The sequence below is a fragment of the Salvelinus fontinalis genome, chromosome 35 (assembly GCF_029448725.1).
Source record: "Salvelinus fontinalis isolate EN_2023a chromosome 35, ASM2944872v1, whole genome shotgun sequence".
Lineage (NCBI taxonomy): Eukaryota > Metazoa > Chordata > Actinopteri > Salmoniformes > Salmonidae > Salvelinus > Salvelinus fontinalis.
The window spans coordinates 40,509,075-40,527,869 of NC_074699.1; the positions used below are offsets into that span (position 1 = coordinate 40,509,075).

At 47.1% G+C, this 18,795-nt stretch overlaps 1 protein-coding gene across 1 annotated transcript in view; it reads right to left on the minus strand.

Annotated features, from left to right (window-relative positions):
* The window catches only part of LOC129834863 (neogenin-like), a 211,934-nt gene extending 194,059 nt beyond the window's left edge, over positions 1 to 17,875 (minus strand). The window contains exon 1 of the mRNA XM_055900197.1: positions 17,577 to 17,875. Coding sequence (XP_055756172.1) covers positions 17,577 to 17,667 — 91 coding nt within the window. The 5' untranslated portion in view covers positions 17,668 to 17,875. The remainder of the gene's footprint in view (positions 1 to 17,576) is intronic.
* Positions 17,876 to 18,795: the final 920 nt, after the last annotated feature.

Below are 18,795 nucleotides of genomic sequence, written 5' to 3' on the forward strand. Positions count from 1 at the left end.
CGTCCCCTCAGACCCTTCACCAGGGGTGAGCTAGGAGAGGATAGCGTCCCCTCAGACCCTTCACCAGGGGTGAGCTAGGAGAGGATAGCGTCCCCTCAGACCCTTCACCAGGGGTGAGCTAGGAGAGGATAGCGTCCCCTCAGACCCTTCACCAGGGGTGAGCTAGGAGAGGATAGCGTCCCCTCAGACCCTTCACCAGGGGTGAGCTAGGAGAGGATAGCGTCCCCTCAGACCCTTCACCAGGGGTGAGCTAGGAGAGGATAGCGTCCCCTCAGACCCTTCACCAGGGGTGAGCTAGGAGAGGATAGCGTCCCCTCAGACCCTTCACCAGGGGTGAGCTAGGAGAGGATAGCGTCCCCTCAGACCCTTCACCAGGGGTGAGCTAGGAGAGGATAGCGTCCCCTCAGACCCTTCACCAGGGGTGAGCTAGGAGAGGATAGCGTCCCCTCAGACCCTTCACCAGGGGTGAGCTAGGAGAGGATAGCGTCCCCTCAGACCCTTCACCAGGGGTGAGCTAGGAGAGGATAGCGTCCCCTCAGACCCTTCACCAGGGGTGAGCTAGGAGAGGATAGCGTCCCCTCAGACCCTTCACCAGGGGTGAGCTAGGAGAGGATAGCGTCCCCTCAGACCCTTCACCAGGGGTGAGCTAGGAGAGGATAGCGTCCCCTCAGACCCTTCACCAGGGGTGAGCTAGGAGAGGATAGCGTCCCCTCAGACCCTTCACCAGGGGTGAGCTAGGAGAGGATAGCGTCCCCTCAGACCCTTCACCAGGGGTGAGCTAGGAGAGGATAGCGTCCCCTCAGACCCTTCACCAGGGGTGAGCTAGGAGAGGATAGCGTCCCCTCAGACCCTTCACCAGGGGTGAGCTAGGAGAGGATAGCGTCCCCTCAGACCCTTCACCAGGGGTGAGCTAGGAGAGGATAGCGTCCCCTCAGACCCTTCACCAGGGGTGAGCTAGGAGAGGATAGCGTCCCCTCAGACCCTTCACCAGGGGTGAGCTAGGAGAGGATAGCGTCCCCTCAGACCCTTCACCAGGGGTGAGCTAGGAGAGGATAGCGTCCCCTCAGACCCTTCACCAGGGGTGAGCTAGGAGAGGATAGCGTCCCCTCAGACCCTTCACCAGGGGTGAGCTAGGAGAGGATAGCGTCCCCTCAGACCCTTCACCAGGGGTGAGCTAGGAGAGGATAGCGTCCCCTCAGACCCTTCACCAGGGGTGAGCTAGGAGAGGATAGCGTCCCCTCAGACCCTTCACCAGGGGTGAGCTAGGAGAGGATAGCGTCCCCTCAGACCCTTCACCAGGGGTGAGCTAGGAGAGGATAGCGTCCCCTCAGACCCTTCACCAGGGGTGAGCTAGGAGAGGATAGCGTCCCCTCAGACCCTTCACCAGGGGTGAGCTAGGAGAGGATAGCGTCCCCTCAGACCCTTCACCAGGGGTGAGCTAGGAGAGGATAGCGTCCCCTCAGACCCTTCACCAGGGGTGAGCTAGGAGAGGATAGCGTCCCCTCAGACCCTTCACCAGGGGTGAGCTAGGAGAGGATAGCGTCCCCTCAGACCCTTCACCAGGGGTGAGCTAGGAGAGGATAGCGTCCCCTCAGACCCTTCACCAGGGGTGAGCTAGGAGAGGATAGCGTCCCCTCAGACCCTTCACCAGGGGTGAGCTAGGAGAGGATAGCGTCCCCTCAGACCCTTCACCAGGGGTGAGCTAGGAGAGGATAGCGTCCCCTCAGACCCTTCACCAGGGGTGAGCTAGGAGAGGATAGCGTCCCCTCAGACCCTTCACCAGGGGTGAGCTAGGAGAGGATAGCGTCCCCTCAGACCCTTCACCAGGGGTGAGCTAGGAGAGGATAGCGTCCCCTCAGACCCTTCACCAGGGGTGAGCTAGGAGAGGATAGCGTCCCCTCAGACCCTTCACCAGGGGTGAGCTAGGAGAGGATAGCGTCCCCTCAGACCCTTCACCAGGGGTGAGCTAGGAGAGGATAGCGTCCCCTCAGACCCTTCACCAGGGGTGAGCTAGGAGAGGATAGCGTCCCCTCAGACCCTTCACCAGGGGTGAGCTAGGAGAGGATAGCGTCCCCTCAGACCCTTCACCAGGGGTGAGCTAGGAGAGGATAGCGTCCCCTCAGACCCTTCACCAGGGGTGAGCTAGGAGAGGATAGCGTCCCCTCAGACCCTTCACCAGGGGTGAGCTAGGAGAGGATAGCGTCCCCTCAGACCCTTCACCAGGGGTGAGCTAGGAGAGGATAGCGTCCCCTCAGACCCTTCACCAGGGGTGAGCTAGGAGAGGATAGCGTCCCCTCAGACCCTTCACCAGGGGTGAGCTAGGAGAGGATAGCGTCCCCTCAGACCCTTCACCAGGGGTGAGCTAGGAGAGGATAGCGTCCCCTCAGACCCTTCACCAGGGGTGAGCTAGGAGAGGATAGCGTCCCCTCAGACCCTTCACCAGGGGTGAGCTAGGAGAGGATAGCGTCCCCTCAGACCCTTCACCAGGGGTGAGCTAGGAGAGGATAGCGTCCCCTCAGACCCTTCACCAGGGGTGAGCTAGGAGAGGATAGCGTCCCCTCAGACCCTTCACCAGGGGTGAGCTAGGAGAGGATAGCGTCCCCTCAGACCCTTCACCAGGGGTGAGCTAGGAGAGGATAGCGTCCCCTCAGACCCTTCACCAGGGGTGAGCTAGGAGAGGATAGCGTCCCCTCAGACCCTTCACCAGGGGTGAGCTAGGAGAGGATAGCGTCCCCTCAGACCCTTCACCAGGGGTGAGCTAGGAGAGGATAGCGTCCCCTCAGACCCTTCACCAGGGGTGAGCTAGGAGAGGATAGCGTCCCCTCAGACCCTTCACCAGGGGTGAGCTAGGAGAGGATAGCGTCCCCTCAGACCCTTCACCAGGGGTGAGCTAGGAGAGGATAGCGTCCCCTCAGACCCTTCACCAGGGGTGAGCTAGGAGAGGATAGCGTCCCCTCAGACCCTTCACCAGGGGTGAGCTAGGAGAGGATAGCGTCCCCTCAGACCCTTCACCAGGGGTGAGCTAGGAGAGGATAGCGTCCCCTCAGACCCTTCACCAGGGGTGAGCTAGGAGAGGATAGCGTCCCCTCAGACCCTTCACCAGGGGTGAGCTAGGAGAGGATAGCGTCCCCTCAGACCCTTCACCAGGGGTGAGCTAGGAGAGGATAGCGTCCCCTCAGACCCTTCACCAGGGGTGAGCTAGGAGAGGATAGCCTCCCCTCAGACCCTTCACCAGGGGTGAGCTAGGAGAGGATAGCGTCCCCTCAGACCCTTCACCAGGGGTGAGCTAGGAGAGGATAGCGTCCCCTCAGACCCTTCACCAGGGATGAGCTAGGAGAGGATAGCGTCCCCTCAGACCCTTCACCAGGGGTGAGCTAGGAGAGGATAGCGTCCCCTCAGACCCTTCACCAGGGGTGAGCTAGGAGAGGATAGCCTCCCCTCAGACCCTTCACCAGGGGTGAGCTAGGAGAGGATAGCCTCCCCTCAGACCCTTCACCAGGGGTGAGCTAGGAGAGGATAGCCTCCCCTCAGACCCTTCACCAGGGGTGAGCTAGGAGAGGATAGCGTCCCCTCAGACCCTTCACCAGGGGTGAGCTAGGAGAGGATAGCGTCCCCTCAGACCCTTCACCAGGGGTGAGCTAGGAGAGGATAGCGTCCCCTCAGACCCTTCACCAGGGGTGAGCTAGGAGAGGATAGCGTCCCCTCAGACCCTTCACCAGGGGTGAGCTAGGAGAGGATAGCGTCCCCTCAGACCCTTCACCAGGGGTGAGCTAGGAGAGGATAGCGTCCCCTCAGACCCTTCACCAGGGGTGAGCTAGGAGAGGATAGCGTCCCCTCAGACCCTTCACCAGGGGTGAGCTAGGAGAGGATAGCTTCCCCTCAGACCCTTCACCAGGGGTGAGCTAGGAGAGGATAGCTTCCCCTCAGACCCTTCACCAGGGGTGAGCTCGGAGAGGATAGCTTCCCCTCAGACCCTTCACCAGGGGTGAGCTCGGAGAGGATAGCTTCCCCTCAGACCCTTCACCAGGGGTGAGCTCGGAGAGGATAGCTTCCCCTCAGACCCTTCACCAGGGGTGAGCTCGGAGAGGATAGCTTCCCCTCAGACCCTTCACCAGGGGTGAGCTCGGAGAGGATAGCTTCCCCTCAGACCCTTCACCAGGGGTGAGCTAGGAGAGGATAGCTTCCCCTCAGACCCTTCACCAGGGGTGAGCTAGGAGAGGATAGCTTCCCCTCAGACCCTTCACCAGGGGTGAGCTAGGAGAGGATAGCTTCCCCTCAGACCCTTCACCAGGGGTGAGCTAGGAGAGGATAGCTTCCCCTCAGACCCTTCACCAGGGGTGAGCTAGGAGAGGATAGCTTCCCCTCAGAACCTTCACCAGGGGTGAGCTAGGAGAGGATAGCTTCCCCTCAGACCCTTCACCAGGGGTGAGGTAGGAGAGGATAGCTTCCCCTCAGACCCTTCACCAGGGGTGAGCTAGGAGAGGATAGCTTCCCCTCAGACCCTTCACCAGGGGTGAGCTAGGAGAGGATAGCTTCCCCTCAGACCCTTCACCAGGGGTGAGCTAGGAGAGGATAGCTTCCCCTCAGACCCTTCACCAGGGATGAGCTAGGAGAGGATAGCTTCCCCTCAGACCCTTCACCAGGGGTGAGCTAGGAGAGGATAGCTTCCCCTCAGACCCTTCACCAGGGATGAGCTAGGAGAGGATAGCTTCCCCTCAGACCCTTCACCAGGGGTGAGCTAGGAGAGGAAAGGTTCGTATTTTCCCTTATTCTCCCACGCAGACTTCAGAGAGAAAGTGTGTGAGTGAGTGTGAGGGGAGAGAAGAAAGGAGAGGCAGCCAAGCAATTCCTTTCTCATTCGAAATTAATTACCACGGTAGCCGGCGTGTGGGCCGGCGTACAGGCGCTAGGCATCCCAGGCGTTACCTCACGGGGAGCACTTGAACCTGTGACCCGCCCCTCTGTGGTGGTTGGGGGATGACAGGGGTGCGTGACATAGCCCTGGCCTACAGACACTGCCATGCCAGGCTGGGAATGCAGTGGCACCGTGGGGTGTGGGAGCAGGCGTAGGGGGATGATAGAGATAGGGTCCATTGATTTAAGGCTGAACATGGTAAGGGGTTCCTACAGAGCTTCATCATTAAGACTCCAGACTCTTCTATAACAAATAGCACCCCGCTAGCTAGCGCTAGCTAATAAAACCTCTAACCATTGTAACCCAGTGTGGGATTATTGTAAGAGGAAATGAAAAAGGCAGAATAGGCTGGGATTATGAAAAGGACACTTTCGGCATATTGAACAGGACTCAACTCTTACATTGTTAAACTCTGAATATGCTAATAGGTGTGTTTAAGAAGCAGCAAAACTGACGGACACTTGCATAAGATGTTTATAATTCCAAGTGAATTTTCATTAAGAAAGAACAAACTTCAAGCCGTTTACCAAAGTAACAGACTGGAGGAAATACTCTAAGAATCATTAACTGAGAGGTGGGTGTGTGGGTGTGTGTGGGTGTAACTTGCGAACATATGTACAGCAGGTGTTCTGGAAGGTTGATCGACATGGTTACACACTCAGGACTAATTTAGACCATTCTAGTAAATGGAGTATGAAAGCAGCCCTCAAGCAGAAACTATTTAGCTTCCATCCATCCAATAATCCATCTGTGGTTTAGTACAAACCTGAACAAGCCAGGGCCATCAAACACAGTTCAAACGTGATTCAGTGGTCAAATGAAAGTGATTTGAGAAAGGGCATGAGGGAATTGGCACACAGACACAGTCACCAGTCAGTGTGACAGTCTGGTACTACCGCTTTGTCCTTCCATGACCATAAGGAATAGTCCCCTTTACAGGACATCTCTGATACGTCTGCCAACAGTGGCCTACTTCATGAATCTCACAAAGCCCTGCTTTGAAAATAAAAAAAGTAGAGTCGACAAATAATGAAATGTTTGACCACTCATTTAGCATTTCATTTACGGACTGCATTAATATATTAACAATGCAGGCTTTGCCTCGGGAGCTCTCGTAAAGGTAATTACCACCGTGCGTCACTAATGCTCTTCCTCCTACGTTCATGATAGGACGCCTTGTTATGGTTGCATGGTAAGAACTGGCCTGATCCTCCACCAACTGCCCCCCCCATTACCCCAAACTTCCACCCCTCCTCCAATCCAAACCTGTCCCCATGGTCTCATGACATCTGTCTCTCAGGGCCCAGTCAGTGTTGGAATGCTGCTGCCATTCTGCAGGTGCTCCCGCTGAGCTCTCTCCATCTCCATTTTCTAACTGTGCTGCCTCCTGTCACTAAATGACCTGTCATGAGGATGGGGGAGGGGGTCAGAAGTCAGGCTTAAGGGGCGGCAGGTAGCCTAGTGGTTAGAGCGTTGGGCCAGTACCCGAAAGGTTGCTGAATCGAATCCCAGAGCTGACAAGGTAAAAATCTATAGTTTTTGCCCCTGAACAAGTCAGTTAACCCACTGTTCCTAGGCTGTCATTGTAAATAAGAATTTTTTCTTAACTGACCTGCCTAGTTAAATAAAGGTTCAAAAATATAAACATTGAGGGAGTCAGAGGGAGCCGATGCAGCTGGTTTCCATCACTCTGAAACAACCTCACCTCTGCAGGCCTTCCCTCCTCCGTTTCGCTCTCCTCCTCCTCCCTTTAAGCAGCAGAGGAAGGTCATATCTGTATTTAGATAGAGGAAACAGAGATAATATACATATTTTTCCAACTGTGAAATCAGTGCTGTTGAGTTCATGTCGGTGTATTGGTATATTTGTATGGCTTTCATGAAAATGGATGTAAAATATTCAGACTTCTCAGAATAGAATAGTACCGGCCTATGAGAAACGAGACTGGTACTCATTCAGACAACTAGGGTGCCGTCTTCACTTTCCCATCACTCCTTGAGCTCCGGTGCATGGCCCCCTGGGAAGCGTAGTATTTTCACGCAGGCTCGAGGCCACCTCAAAGAAAATGCCTTTGAAAACCTCAACATTCCTGTCCCCGAGGGGGCCTCTCACTGTATACAAAAGTCAGTAGAGACTGGTCTCCATAATCCATTAAAAAAACTATTCTATTATGGCAATACACCAAGTCAGCACCTCAGCCAAAGCTGTACATTTTATGCACAAGTTAATGTCTTGAGTTACCCAGCCCAATCGCGTTCCATTACCATCAGCTCATTCATATAGCAAAGCTCGAAATCAACCATTTCTATAGTAAAGAGGTGCAACTGACCATTTCTAAAGAGGAACTGAAAAGCTAAATAACCTGCTGTGAGTGGTGTTCAGACAGATCTATTCAGCTCTGATGAGTTCAGGCCCAGGCAAGAGTCACTAAAGACGGGCAATTCTATTACATAACAGCGCATTAAATACGTTCAGACTGTCATTTAGCCATTTCTGCCACCACTCTGGACCTGTTAGTTTTAGCTGAGCTCAACTTTGAAGAGAAACAAGGGGAGGGGAGCTCCAGGAGACAACAGAACATCCATCCTTGTCCGGATTTACCCACAGAAACACAAGCTAATATAAACAACCAGGAGGAGTTGCAGGGTCGCCATGGTAGCAAATGAAATCACAACAAAATCTGGGAGGTTCAGGGAGACGTGATGCAGATTTAAAGGGACAGTGTACCAAAGCTGACAACAACGTAGACACTGGAATGGCTTCATCAGCATCTGCAACTCGATTAGTCACATAACCAAAAGCAACTGGTCTAGACCAGTGCTTCCCAACCTGACCATCGGTGGTCCGCGGGGGTACTGCAGGTGACCCACAAATTCATTTGTTTTACATTTTTCCTTCTCTACTAAAAATAACAGCTGGGAGTATTATAAGCAATTTAACATTGCTTTTCACAATGTCAAATGTTTATAAATAATAATTTCTTACATTCATTGCTAAAATTAACTAAATTTGACCGCCAAGATATAATGTAAAAAAAATAAAACTGCACAGTGATTTGTTGGTCCCCGGAACAGAAAAGGTTGGGAACCGCTGGTCTAGAACTCTACCTCTATAACTGATGTAGTGTTCGGCCAGTCCTTTGGATGCAGATTAACTTTAGTTCCAAAATAATACTTACAATTAAACTGCCAAGGCAGTTGACATTTCTGACGCCTACATACTTTCTTGCAAAAGTTAAAATAGTTCTACACCCACTTGAGACAAAATGGGTGGCGGTTAAGATGAAATTGTACTACAAAGACTTAACCACTTTACTTGTAAAACTTTTATTTTTTTTTTACTTCTGACGGAAACCATTGCTACTTCAAAGGGAATGGTGCGGGACCTGCTCACCAAATTCACAGAGACTCATTAACTACTTAAAAGACTATAATTAGACATGAAAGCAAGGAGAGTTCTCTCAGGTAGTTTATCTGAGAGTCAAGAGTTTCTACCCTCCAGTGTGATCCACCTCCGCATTTGACAAGTCGCTACGTCGAGGCTCAAAGTTTCATGTCTGTGGCTCTTGTAAACTATTTAAAAATCGGCACACACACAGACACCTTTTAGCTCTTTAAGAGCAGTTTGAAAGCAACATGCCCAACCCACACAACTACCAAGCTCTCTCATTTGTTATTCACAGCTGCCTGCAAATCTACAATTTTGTCTCTGCCTAAAAGAGGCTTCTCCTATTTAAAAAACTGGTAGAATCAAAGTGGTAGAATCAAAGCTTGCCTTTCCCTCCTTTCTGAGGGCACAATTCTGTTAGTTGACAGTCTTCTAGGGAACTAAACCAGATAAATCTCTGCTGATGGCTGTGTCAAATGCAAAACTAATTTCTATGCCCACCCTTCTGCTAGACCAGGTAAACTAATCATTTTTTTAATGCCGTGCAACTCTGATAAAACAGCTGTTCATCCGAGAACGGGTGGCACACATACACATACCCACAACCACACACCTCTTCATATCCGAGGCTGCCAAAAGCCATAGGCTGGGCACAAGACGATGACAGGGGGTTTATTTAAGCAGCCATCACAATCCTCCCTCTGTAACTGACTGGCCCCACACCCCTCCAGCGTAAGAAGTGCTCCTTTGAGTGGAGGGGGGTGTACAGAGAGTGTGGGGTGGATTTCAGTCATGCACACTATGTTAAGCCGAGCACCACTGGGTATGACTGGTGTATCAAGAGCAGAGACGGAGACGGAGGTTTCAGAGAAAACAATGAGTTCATTTGGTCAGCGAACTAGGTCGCTGTGGGGCTGCCCTTGTATTGTTTAGACACAGAGAAGCCAGCAAACCCATTAAAAAAATTCTGACAAGCTGGGTCGGTGTTAAATAGGCTGGCCAAATTGTAGAATGCCCATGCCAATAAAACATCAATGGAGGAGCAAGCTTGATCGTGTTCAAGTGGTCTAATTACTAGTGATGAATTCATTTTGATGCATGTACCTTTTATGACCTCACTTCCCAAAACCCATTCAGGCTAATGCTTCATAACCTGGATGGCATCCAACAAACAGTGGAGGATAAATTCACGTGTGCGTGCTGTGGGTGGAAAACTCCAGAAGGTATATTGGAATCAAATTAAGGTTATTAAATCATAGTTTCCAGGAGAATATTACAATCATCCTTAATTTATGTAGAGAGGCTTGATGCCAATAATTATATTTAGAACCTTAAAAAAAAGGTATTAAAAGTTCTCCAGAGTTACAATTGATAAGTGTTCAAGTAATGAAACAATTGCCAGGGAGACGTTTGTCATTGTCATGTTAACCTGTCTGGGAACGGGGTTCCGCTAGCGGAAGGGCGCCAAATTCAAACAAAAATCTCATAATTCAAATTTCTCAAACATACAAGTATTAGACACCATTTTAAAAATAAACTTCTCGTTAATCCAACCACAGTGTCCGAATTCAAAAAGGCTTTTCGGCGAAAGCCCAACATATCATTATGTTAGGTCAGCACCTAGTCACAGAAAGCATACAGCCATTTTCCAACCAAAGAGAGGAGTCACAAAAAGCAGAAAGAGATAAAAATTAAACACTAACCTTTGATATTCTTCATCAGATGACACTTCCAGGACAACATGTTACACAATACATGTATGTTTTGTTAGATCAAGTTCATATTTATATCCAAAACCTCAGTTTACATTTGGCTTTGCCTCCAAAACATCCCGTGAATTTGCAGAGCCACATCAATTTACAGAAATACTCATAATAAACTTATCAAAGATACAAGTATTATGCACAGAATTATAGATATACTTCTCCTTAATGCAACCGTTTTGTCAGATTTCAAAAAAGCTTTACGGAAAAAGCAAACCATGCAATAATCTGAGTACGGTGCTCAGAGACCAAAACAAGCCAAACAGATACGGATACATGTTGCGGAGTCAACAGAAGTCAGAAATAGCATTATAAATATTCACTTACCTTTGATGATCTTCATCAGAATGCACTCCCAGGATTCCCAGTGCCACAATAAATGTTTGTTTAGTTCGATAAAGTCCATCATTTATGTCCAAATACATCCTTGTTGTTCGCGCCTTCGAGTTCACAAATCCAAATTCATGACGCGCGATCATTAGGTCCAGACAAAGTCAAAAAGTTCCGTTACAGTCCATAGAAACATGTCAAACGATGTGTAGAATCAATCTTTAGGATGTTAACATAAATCTTCAATAATGTTCCAACCGGAGAATTCCTTTGTCTTTAGAATTGCAATGGATTCCAGGTCGCTCTCACGTGAGCGCACGTGATCAACTCATGCCACTCTGGCAGACCTGTTACTCGATCAGCTCTCATTCGCCCACACTCAAAGTAGAAGCCTCAAACAAGGTTATAAAGACTGTTAACATCTAGTGGAAGCCTTAGGAAGTGCAATATGACCCCACAGACACTGTATATTCGATAGGTAATGAGTTGAAAAACTACAAACCTCAGATTTCCCACTTCCTGTTTGGATTTTTCTCAGGTTTTCGCCTGCCATATGAGTTCTGTTATACTCAGACATCATTCAAACAGTTTTAGAAACTTCAGAGTGTTTCCTATCCAATACTACAAATAAGATGCATATATTAGCATCTGGGCCTGAGCAGCGGGAAGTTTACTCTGTGCACGCTTTTCATCCGAACGTGAAAATGCTGCCCTCTAGCCCAAACAGATTAACCCTTAAATCTTCCTCCGGTCTTCCTTTTACTGTAAAATGGAGAACATGACTGAATTGTAACTATCACATAGGCCTATGCTAGCACTACAGAAGAGAGACGCTTGTGTAGAGAAATAACCGTATAAATGCTTTAAAAGCATTCAGAACAAAGCAGCATCATACCACACCATGTTTTTGGAACCACGACTCAACAAAAAGATGGACTCCATATTGTTCATCTTCTAAAGAGAATAGATCTGCTTTGAAACTTCAAGGTCAGATTTCCAGGCCTCCTCCGGCACTTGCAGAGTAGAAATCCATGAACAATCCCCTTTTTTTCCTCATTGTGGAAGAGGGCTCTGTGTAAAACAGGACCTAGTTTCTCGTTAGGACGAGCCTCGCTGACTAGCACAGCTTGCATGTGTCATAATCCTCTGCAGCTGCCACCGTTGGCAGGGGACACCACGGCAGGAGCTCGGGCAGAACCCAAAAGTTGAGGAAATTTTGGGGAAACTGTCCTAGCAGTCCTGCCGAGTTTGCAGAAAGATGCATTTGGAACAGCCCACAAAGCTTATGAAGTTTGGCATGAACACAGAGTACGGAGGGACAAAATGTTTTTTATTTTATAAAGTCTCATTGCTAACCGTAGCCACTGCACGTATCTCATCTTCATGTGCATAACAGCCATTTCCTGCAGTCATTTTGCTGTTGTCGAGTGTGCTTTGTTTACCAAATGGGGCATCGGGATGCATGGCTCCCCTTGTATCTTTATAAACAAAGAATGAAATGACAGCATCCATCACGACTGTGACTACAGTCTTGCATCACACCTAGATTACAGAAAGTGAATGAATGTGCTACAAAGGCTAATGCTTGTTATTCCAATAACTTCACTAGAGATTTACTATGGTGCTAATGCATGCCCTTCTGACAGCAGAGAGGGTAGACTGTGGGATCTCTCCTGTATCCATCAGACACTGCACCAATATATCCATAAGCATTTCAATTTCACCCTTAAAGCCTGTGTTTTCAATAGCCAGCCACTATCCCACATACCTCTGATCCAAAAGCCATAGAAAGATCCACAATTACAGCCACTAGAGGGAATGGTACCATTGTAAGCCAGGCTGCACTGAACCTTAATGCACAGTAACGGATAAAAACACAGACATGTCATGTTCTCTCAGAGACCATTAGCTACAATAGCAACACAGAGGCACATAATGTTCTAGCTAGCTTGCCCTGGAGTAATTAGGGCTAAAGTTAGCATTTGGAGCTAAAAGCGATAGCTTGCTCCAAAAGCCTTTGAAGGACTTTGAAAGGCCAACCAGAATCGGAGGAACAACAGGCCTTGGAAAGAAGGGAATAAGTTGGCGCCACGCTGGCAGTGGATGATGGAGAACGATGCACTAACCATGTTTCACTGTGTGCTGTGCCACAGTAGAACGAGACCACAGCTCAGACAGAGAAACCCTTTCATCTCAGCAGGGGTATAGCAAAGCCATGTCAATGATCTGGTCTGGGCCTAGGAGCAGGGAGAAGTCTGGCTTCTCTCCACACACAACAGCCTTCTCTCTCGGTCTCCAACCGACCGGCAGGCCTCACTGCTCATCACCCTAATCAAAAGAGATGACAAGCACTTTGTTGAGTAACACGGAACATTCAGAGTAGAAACAATGCCTTCTGAAGGGGCTTGATTTTGTAGTTTGGCTCTCTTGGAAGAGGGAGGTCAACGCGGACAGACAAAATTGTTGTCTGAGCGCCTAGGTTACATGGAGCAGGCCTAGGTTACATGGAGCAGGCCTAGGTTACATGGAGCAGGACTAGGTTACATGGAGCAGGACTAGGTTACATGGAGCAGGACTAGGTTACATGGAGCAGGCCTAGGTTACATGGAGCAGGCCTAGGTTACATGGAGCAGGCCTAGGTTACATGGAGCAGGCCTAGGTTACATGCTTGGGCGATATACTGTTTACCGGGGGTATTCGAAATACCGAAGGAATGATTTTCAATAGCGTCAAGATCAAGCTTCTTGGTTACAGCAGAGACACTCAATCCTCTCCTGGATCAAGATCCCTGTTGCCTAAATTGTTTTGCTCTTCTATATATATACAAAAAAAATGACGTGCACATTCAGTAATACCGTATACCCCGGTACGGCACAGAAAAGGTGTGAACATCTGGATACCGCTGAACCCTACTAGGTTACATCAGTACAGTCCGCAGATGTTCAAGAGCAAGACCAATAGCTGAAGAAAAATGTTTCATGTGGGAAACTGAAGTCATCAAACAATGTAGGTTCCAAGGCATGTACTTTCTCTGTGGCGGTGTTGATGAGGGGGGCTCTGCCATGTCTGCAGTCTGTTCACATTTCTATAGCAACGCTGGCTACACTGTGGAGTAGCTTTCAAAGCATAGACACAAATGTCATTCACACAGTACAATGACTGCTGGCAAAAATTATCTTCTAATATTGTAAATCTTGCTTATATGTAACCATTGTTTTAAAATACACCCAGTACCAAGAGGGAGTGTCTTATGGACTGGCCTGTAGGCTGTGCTGGGTAATGAATGGGTGTTGTGTTTCTAGAAGTAACCCATCGATGAATCTGAGCCTTTGCTGGCACATCCCACAGTGAATTAAATAGAGGGAAAATACATGGTGCATCCATGGCTGCACCCCAGAGCACTACTATTTATTCATTTTGTTGATGGTGGAAACAATCAACATAGTGACAAAAGCATAGCAATCAGAGAACTGTGATAAGCATCCAATCTGACAGTTGGTTGTGTGTAATGTCATCCAATCAGAATACAATTCTCACAATCAAGATTCAATTTAGGTTTTGTTTACAACATCTAATTTGCACATTAGGCAGTTAGCAAAAAAGGGCTAATAGTCTATTTGGATTAATACAGAAGCCACTTGAAAGCAAAGCAGGCACAGCTGGTGGTTATATATTTACCCGCCTTCAAAAAAAGATACCATTGCAGATGAAACGCCATTATCAAGGCATATTGATCTTTCTAGCTTCCTGCCAACTACAAATAAACTGCTGCAGTAGTTCCTGTAAATTACGACAATAACCCCTGGATGCCATTTCACCAGTAGGTTGACAACAACATACTGAAAATGATCACTGCAAAAAAGTTCACCGCATTGCTAATGTACTAATGTAGCAATTAGCACAGCTAGCGCACAGTCATGTTGAGTATTTGAATCCATCTACTGATCTTTCAGTTCCCAACTACACTGAAGAGGAGACTGAGCAGCGCCACGCCCAACCCCCCCCCCCCCCAGCCCTGGCCATAGGACATCAGTATCTCCTAATGAGGGAGGGTGTCATTAGCCGACCAGATGAATCAAACACTTGCCAAAGCGTGCAATTATCCGATTCTCAGTGGAAAGAGGTCATTAGGACTTTGAGCAATTATATCCCACAAAAAAATTATCCATAAACTGCGTGAAATATAGGAAAGACAGCAGGTGAGGGAGGTCTCTATTGAAATCGATGCCAGTGTGACAAGATGATATATAGGAAACACAGCAGGTGAGGGAGGTCTCCATTGAAATCGATGCCAGTGTGACAAGATGATATATAGGAAACACAGCAGGTGAGGAAGGTCTCTATTGAAATCAATGCCAGTGTGACAAGATGATATATAAGAAAGACAGCAGGTGAGGAAGGTCTCTTTTGAAATCGATGCCAGTGTGACAAGATGATATATAAGAAAGACAGCAGGTGAGGAAGGTCTCTATTGAAATCAATGCCAGTGTGACAAGATGATATATAAGAAAGACAGCAGGTGAGGAAGGTCTCTATTGAAATCGATGCCAGTGTGACAAGATGATATATAGGAAAGACAGCAGGTGAGGAAGGTCTCTATTGAAATCAATGCCAGTGTGACAACAGTAGGAGTTGGAGGGAAGGCCTCATCCGATCATCTCAAGGGTCATTTGAGCAGCCAAAGTCCATTTCCATTTACCAGCAGGTTTTCTATTTACACCTTTATTTGAAATGAATCATTAATGTAGTGTAGCATGCACAGGCATTGCCTTTATACTAAGGGAACAAAATATATAAAAAATACAAGAAATAGTGCCACGTGTTGCATCCATTAAATCCTAGTGCACATAAAGACAATGAAATATTAAAATACACATACTTTTAAACTCCCATGAACACTGGCAAAATAAATGGAGAAAATGTGGTTCTTAGTGGTTTAGCCCTCAGAAGAATCCTAGGAGCGTCACAGAAAATGGATGTTGTTTTTAAGTCTCTGCTGCAGGCCTGCAGCCGAGGTGGTCTGAGAGGGGATACAACCCTGGAGAGTGGTTTGTGGGAGCAGAAGGGGGGGTTGCCAAATGTTTACACATTTCACCAAGTTATTTGCATTGTCCACGGGGAGACAATTAGCACACAATTCCCTCCCAGCAGGATTATGGAGCTAAAATGGAACGTAAATGGATTTTACACTCCTCTGACAGGCAGATAAAAGGAGCTGTTTACAAAGACAAACTTGAGCTTTAGGAACTTTAAACCGCTATGGGGCGGGGCATAGGATAGCAGCTATGTTGAAGAACTCTACTCCTATGTGTGGGTGAAGATTGAATTCTTTAGTAGGACAAAAAAAAAAGCAACGAGTATGCCCATTCCCAGAGGCGGCTGGAACCGAATGAAGAAACATTAAATCTCCTTTGAGCTAGCACTGCAAACCCACAACTTTGATAAAGACGAGTTATATCTGTGGACCTACTCGCAAAAGACATGAGACCTCAGAGAAATGTGTTTCGAATAAACAGATTTTCAGAAAGGGGGACCCCACAATTAGTAATTTGAGACTCTCTCCCTGTGTGTAGGTCTCAGTCCAATTCCCTGGAATCAATCAGAGCTCCCAAAGGATACTCCCTGCACCCCTTAATCTCCTGGTTTTATTACTTTCCAGACAGAGTCAGGCCAGTTCCACCCTACCCCCATCTCTCCCTTTTGTACTGATCTCCAGCAAAGCCTAGGTTTTTTTCCCCCACTCCCCTTCACCGCTGCAGAGCGCTTTTCATGCAGGAGAGACTCTTTCATCAGCCTCCTGACACAAGAGAGAGCACAACAGCCAGCAGAGGCCCGTCTCTCCACTAAGGCTGTTCACTTCACATGCATTCTTTTAACGGAGGCGAACCTTTAAAAAGAGAGCTAGTCTGCATTTCCCCCCTAAAAAACAACTTCACATTTTACTGGATTTGTGGGAAAAATGTCATACTGACTGTTGTATTGCTCAACTGTTTATTATTTTCCAGTCTTCAACATAGTCGGCAGAGGGCTTGAAAATAAATACATCGTCTCATCTCTTACAGGGCTATCAGGGGTGTGAATTTGCTAAGACCAAGCATGTGATAAAGGCGGCCATGTGTTGTGTGCACTCCAACATGTGCCGTGTGTTTAATATCCATTATAACTATTCAACATGTGCCGTGTGTTTAATATCCATTATAACTATTCAATGTGTCGCAGTCGCTCATAGTCCTTGGAATGTATTGGCTATCAGATTCCCTATTATAAAGCAGGTAACATGGGGTCATGACGTTACCTATGTTTATTATTTCATCAACATTCATTTTGACAATGAAAATCACACAAACAAACTACTAAAGTTGAAGTCACCAGAAACACCACGAGACTGAATTAAAATTGCGTATTGCAGTAGCTACTCTACTGTAGCCAATTAACAAAAAAAGGGGGGTATAAATTGTGTACTTTCTATCCATCAGCCAAACGTGTATTGACGCCCAGGTAATGAGATGTCTGGCGGACTGATGATGCTAGCTTATTGCTTGACAGTAAACCCAAATGAGAGTCATTAATTTGTTGTTATAGAGCCGGGTTCTTGCCACCCGTTGCAATTAATTACGAGACTGTAATAATTTTGAGGAGAGCAACCTGAAACTGTGCTAATGCAATGCAACAAAATGTCGATTTGAGACAAGACAAATATAAACAGACAAATATTTCCATACATGTATCTAGCCGAGTTTTTAAATCAGTGCATAATAAATAAATCTGTCAATTATGACCGTAGAGACAAACGTGACGTGGGAGCCAAATCCAGACATAATAGCTAAAAGGTCAAACAAATAAACACTTGAAATGGCTCAAACAACCGCATTTCATTTGATTTACCACCTGTATGTTCGTGTTGTGGTCTGAAAAGTACTCCTAACAATCAAATGGTTCAAAAACATTGGCCCTTAGTTGACTGAAATTCATCTGACTAATTAGCTTGCGTAGCCTGCAGATGTCTAGAAGCTACAAGTCAATACTTCATGTAGGTTACTAGTAGTGCATTGCAGGACCTAGTAACTCGAGCTGTTGTTGTACACGCGATACAGAAACTCCCAACAAAAGCTGAAACACGTTACATTGTAATACCAACAAATTATTAAAGTAGCCAATTGATTAGCTAATGTAACGCTTACCTTTTTCGGCATGTCTTGACACGGTGGTCGCCGGGTAAAGAAAGGTGAGACAGAGGAGAGAGAGGAGCAACCTTGCTCCCCGCTCCGCCATCACTTTTCAAAAATAAATGTTTGCAGGCTTCAAGAACCCCGGAGAAAATCCGTGTTTAAAATCCTCTGCCACCTATTTCCATATACTTCCGAGACAAACGAAGAACTTCAATGTTTCACTTACGAAATTTTTAAAAACATCCGGTACCAGCTACTTTTGAAACTGTCCGGATGAAACATGTAGCTGGCTTGTGAACTCGAAGTATGGAGAGACCGCAGGTTAGACTGTTTTCTCAACTTGGTGGAGGGGTTGAAAGAAAATTGAAGTCAATCCATTGCTTCAGAGCCAATTCGGTCGGAAAAAAATGGTGGAATCGACAGTCACACACGAATCCAAGCTATTCCAATTGCAATCAAATGCGTAAAACCTGGAGAACAAGGACAGTTGAAAAGATTGATCAAGGTCCGACTGATCGGAAAAAACGACACCGCAGCCAGCTTCTGCTCGCGAACGGAACGTAATAGCAGCGTGGAAGGGCTGGAATTCTATGTGGGTCCCCGGAAAACAGGGCGTGGAGTCATGCGGAATTCAGGATTGTAGACGTAGGCTATATGTTGGCAAAATCTAAACTATGGATTGGTGATTGGATCAGTAAACCACTTACATTTTTACCTGTGCAATCTGCAAATGAATTTAGCATATACATTACATAGCAAATAAAGAAAACGTATATCCAGTGAGTGACAGCAAGTAGTTTACAAAATGGTGAGATTACCTTTTCAATAGAATGTCTTAAATTTAGTCTCCATTCAATGTATTCATAAAAAAATATGTTAGGCTATAAATATGCTTAGATATTATATAATTGTCAAGTTTTGTTGTAGGCCTTTGTAACATTGCTGAATGGATTTTTTTTTATAGGCAATGAAAGGCAACGGTAGAATATTAATTGATTCACTCCCAGCTATAGTAGCATACCACCTTGGTGAATGTAATTGTAGTATTTTCATATAGAGGCTTTTTTAACTGTATAAAAATCAATATTCCTGCACCCATGTTACAATGCAAAATAGTTTCCAGGGGATGTTCAACCCCTTGTCCCCAGGCAATGAATCATCTTAGAGAGAAACACGTGTGTTGTCCTCATAAACCAAGGTTTGTGCACATTTCAAATATTTGCATGATGAG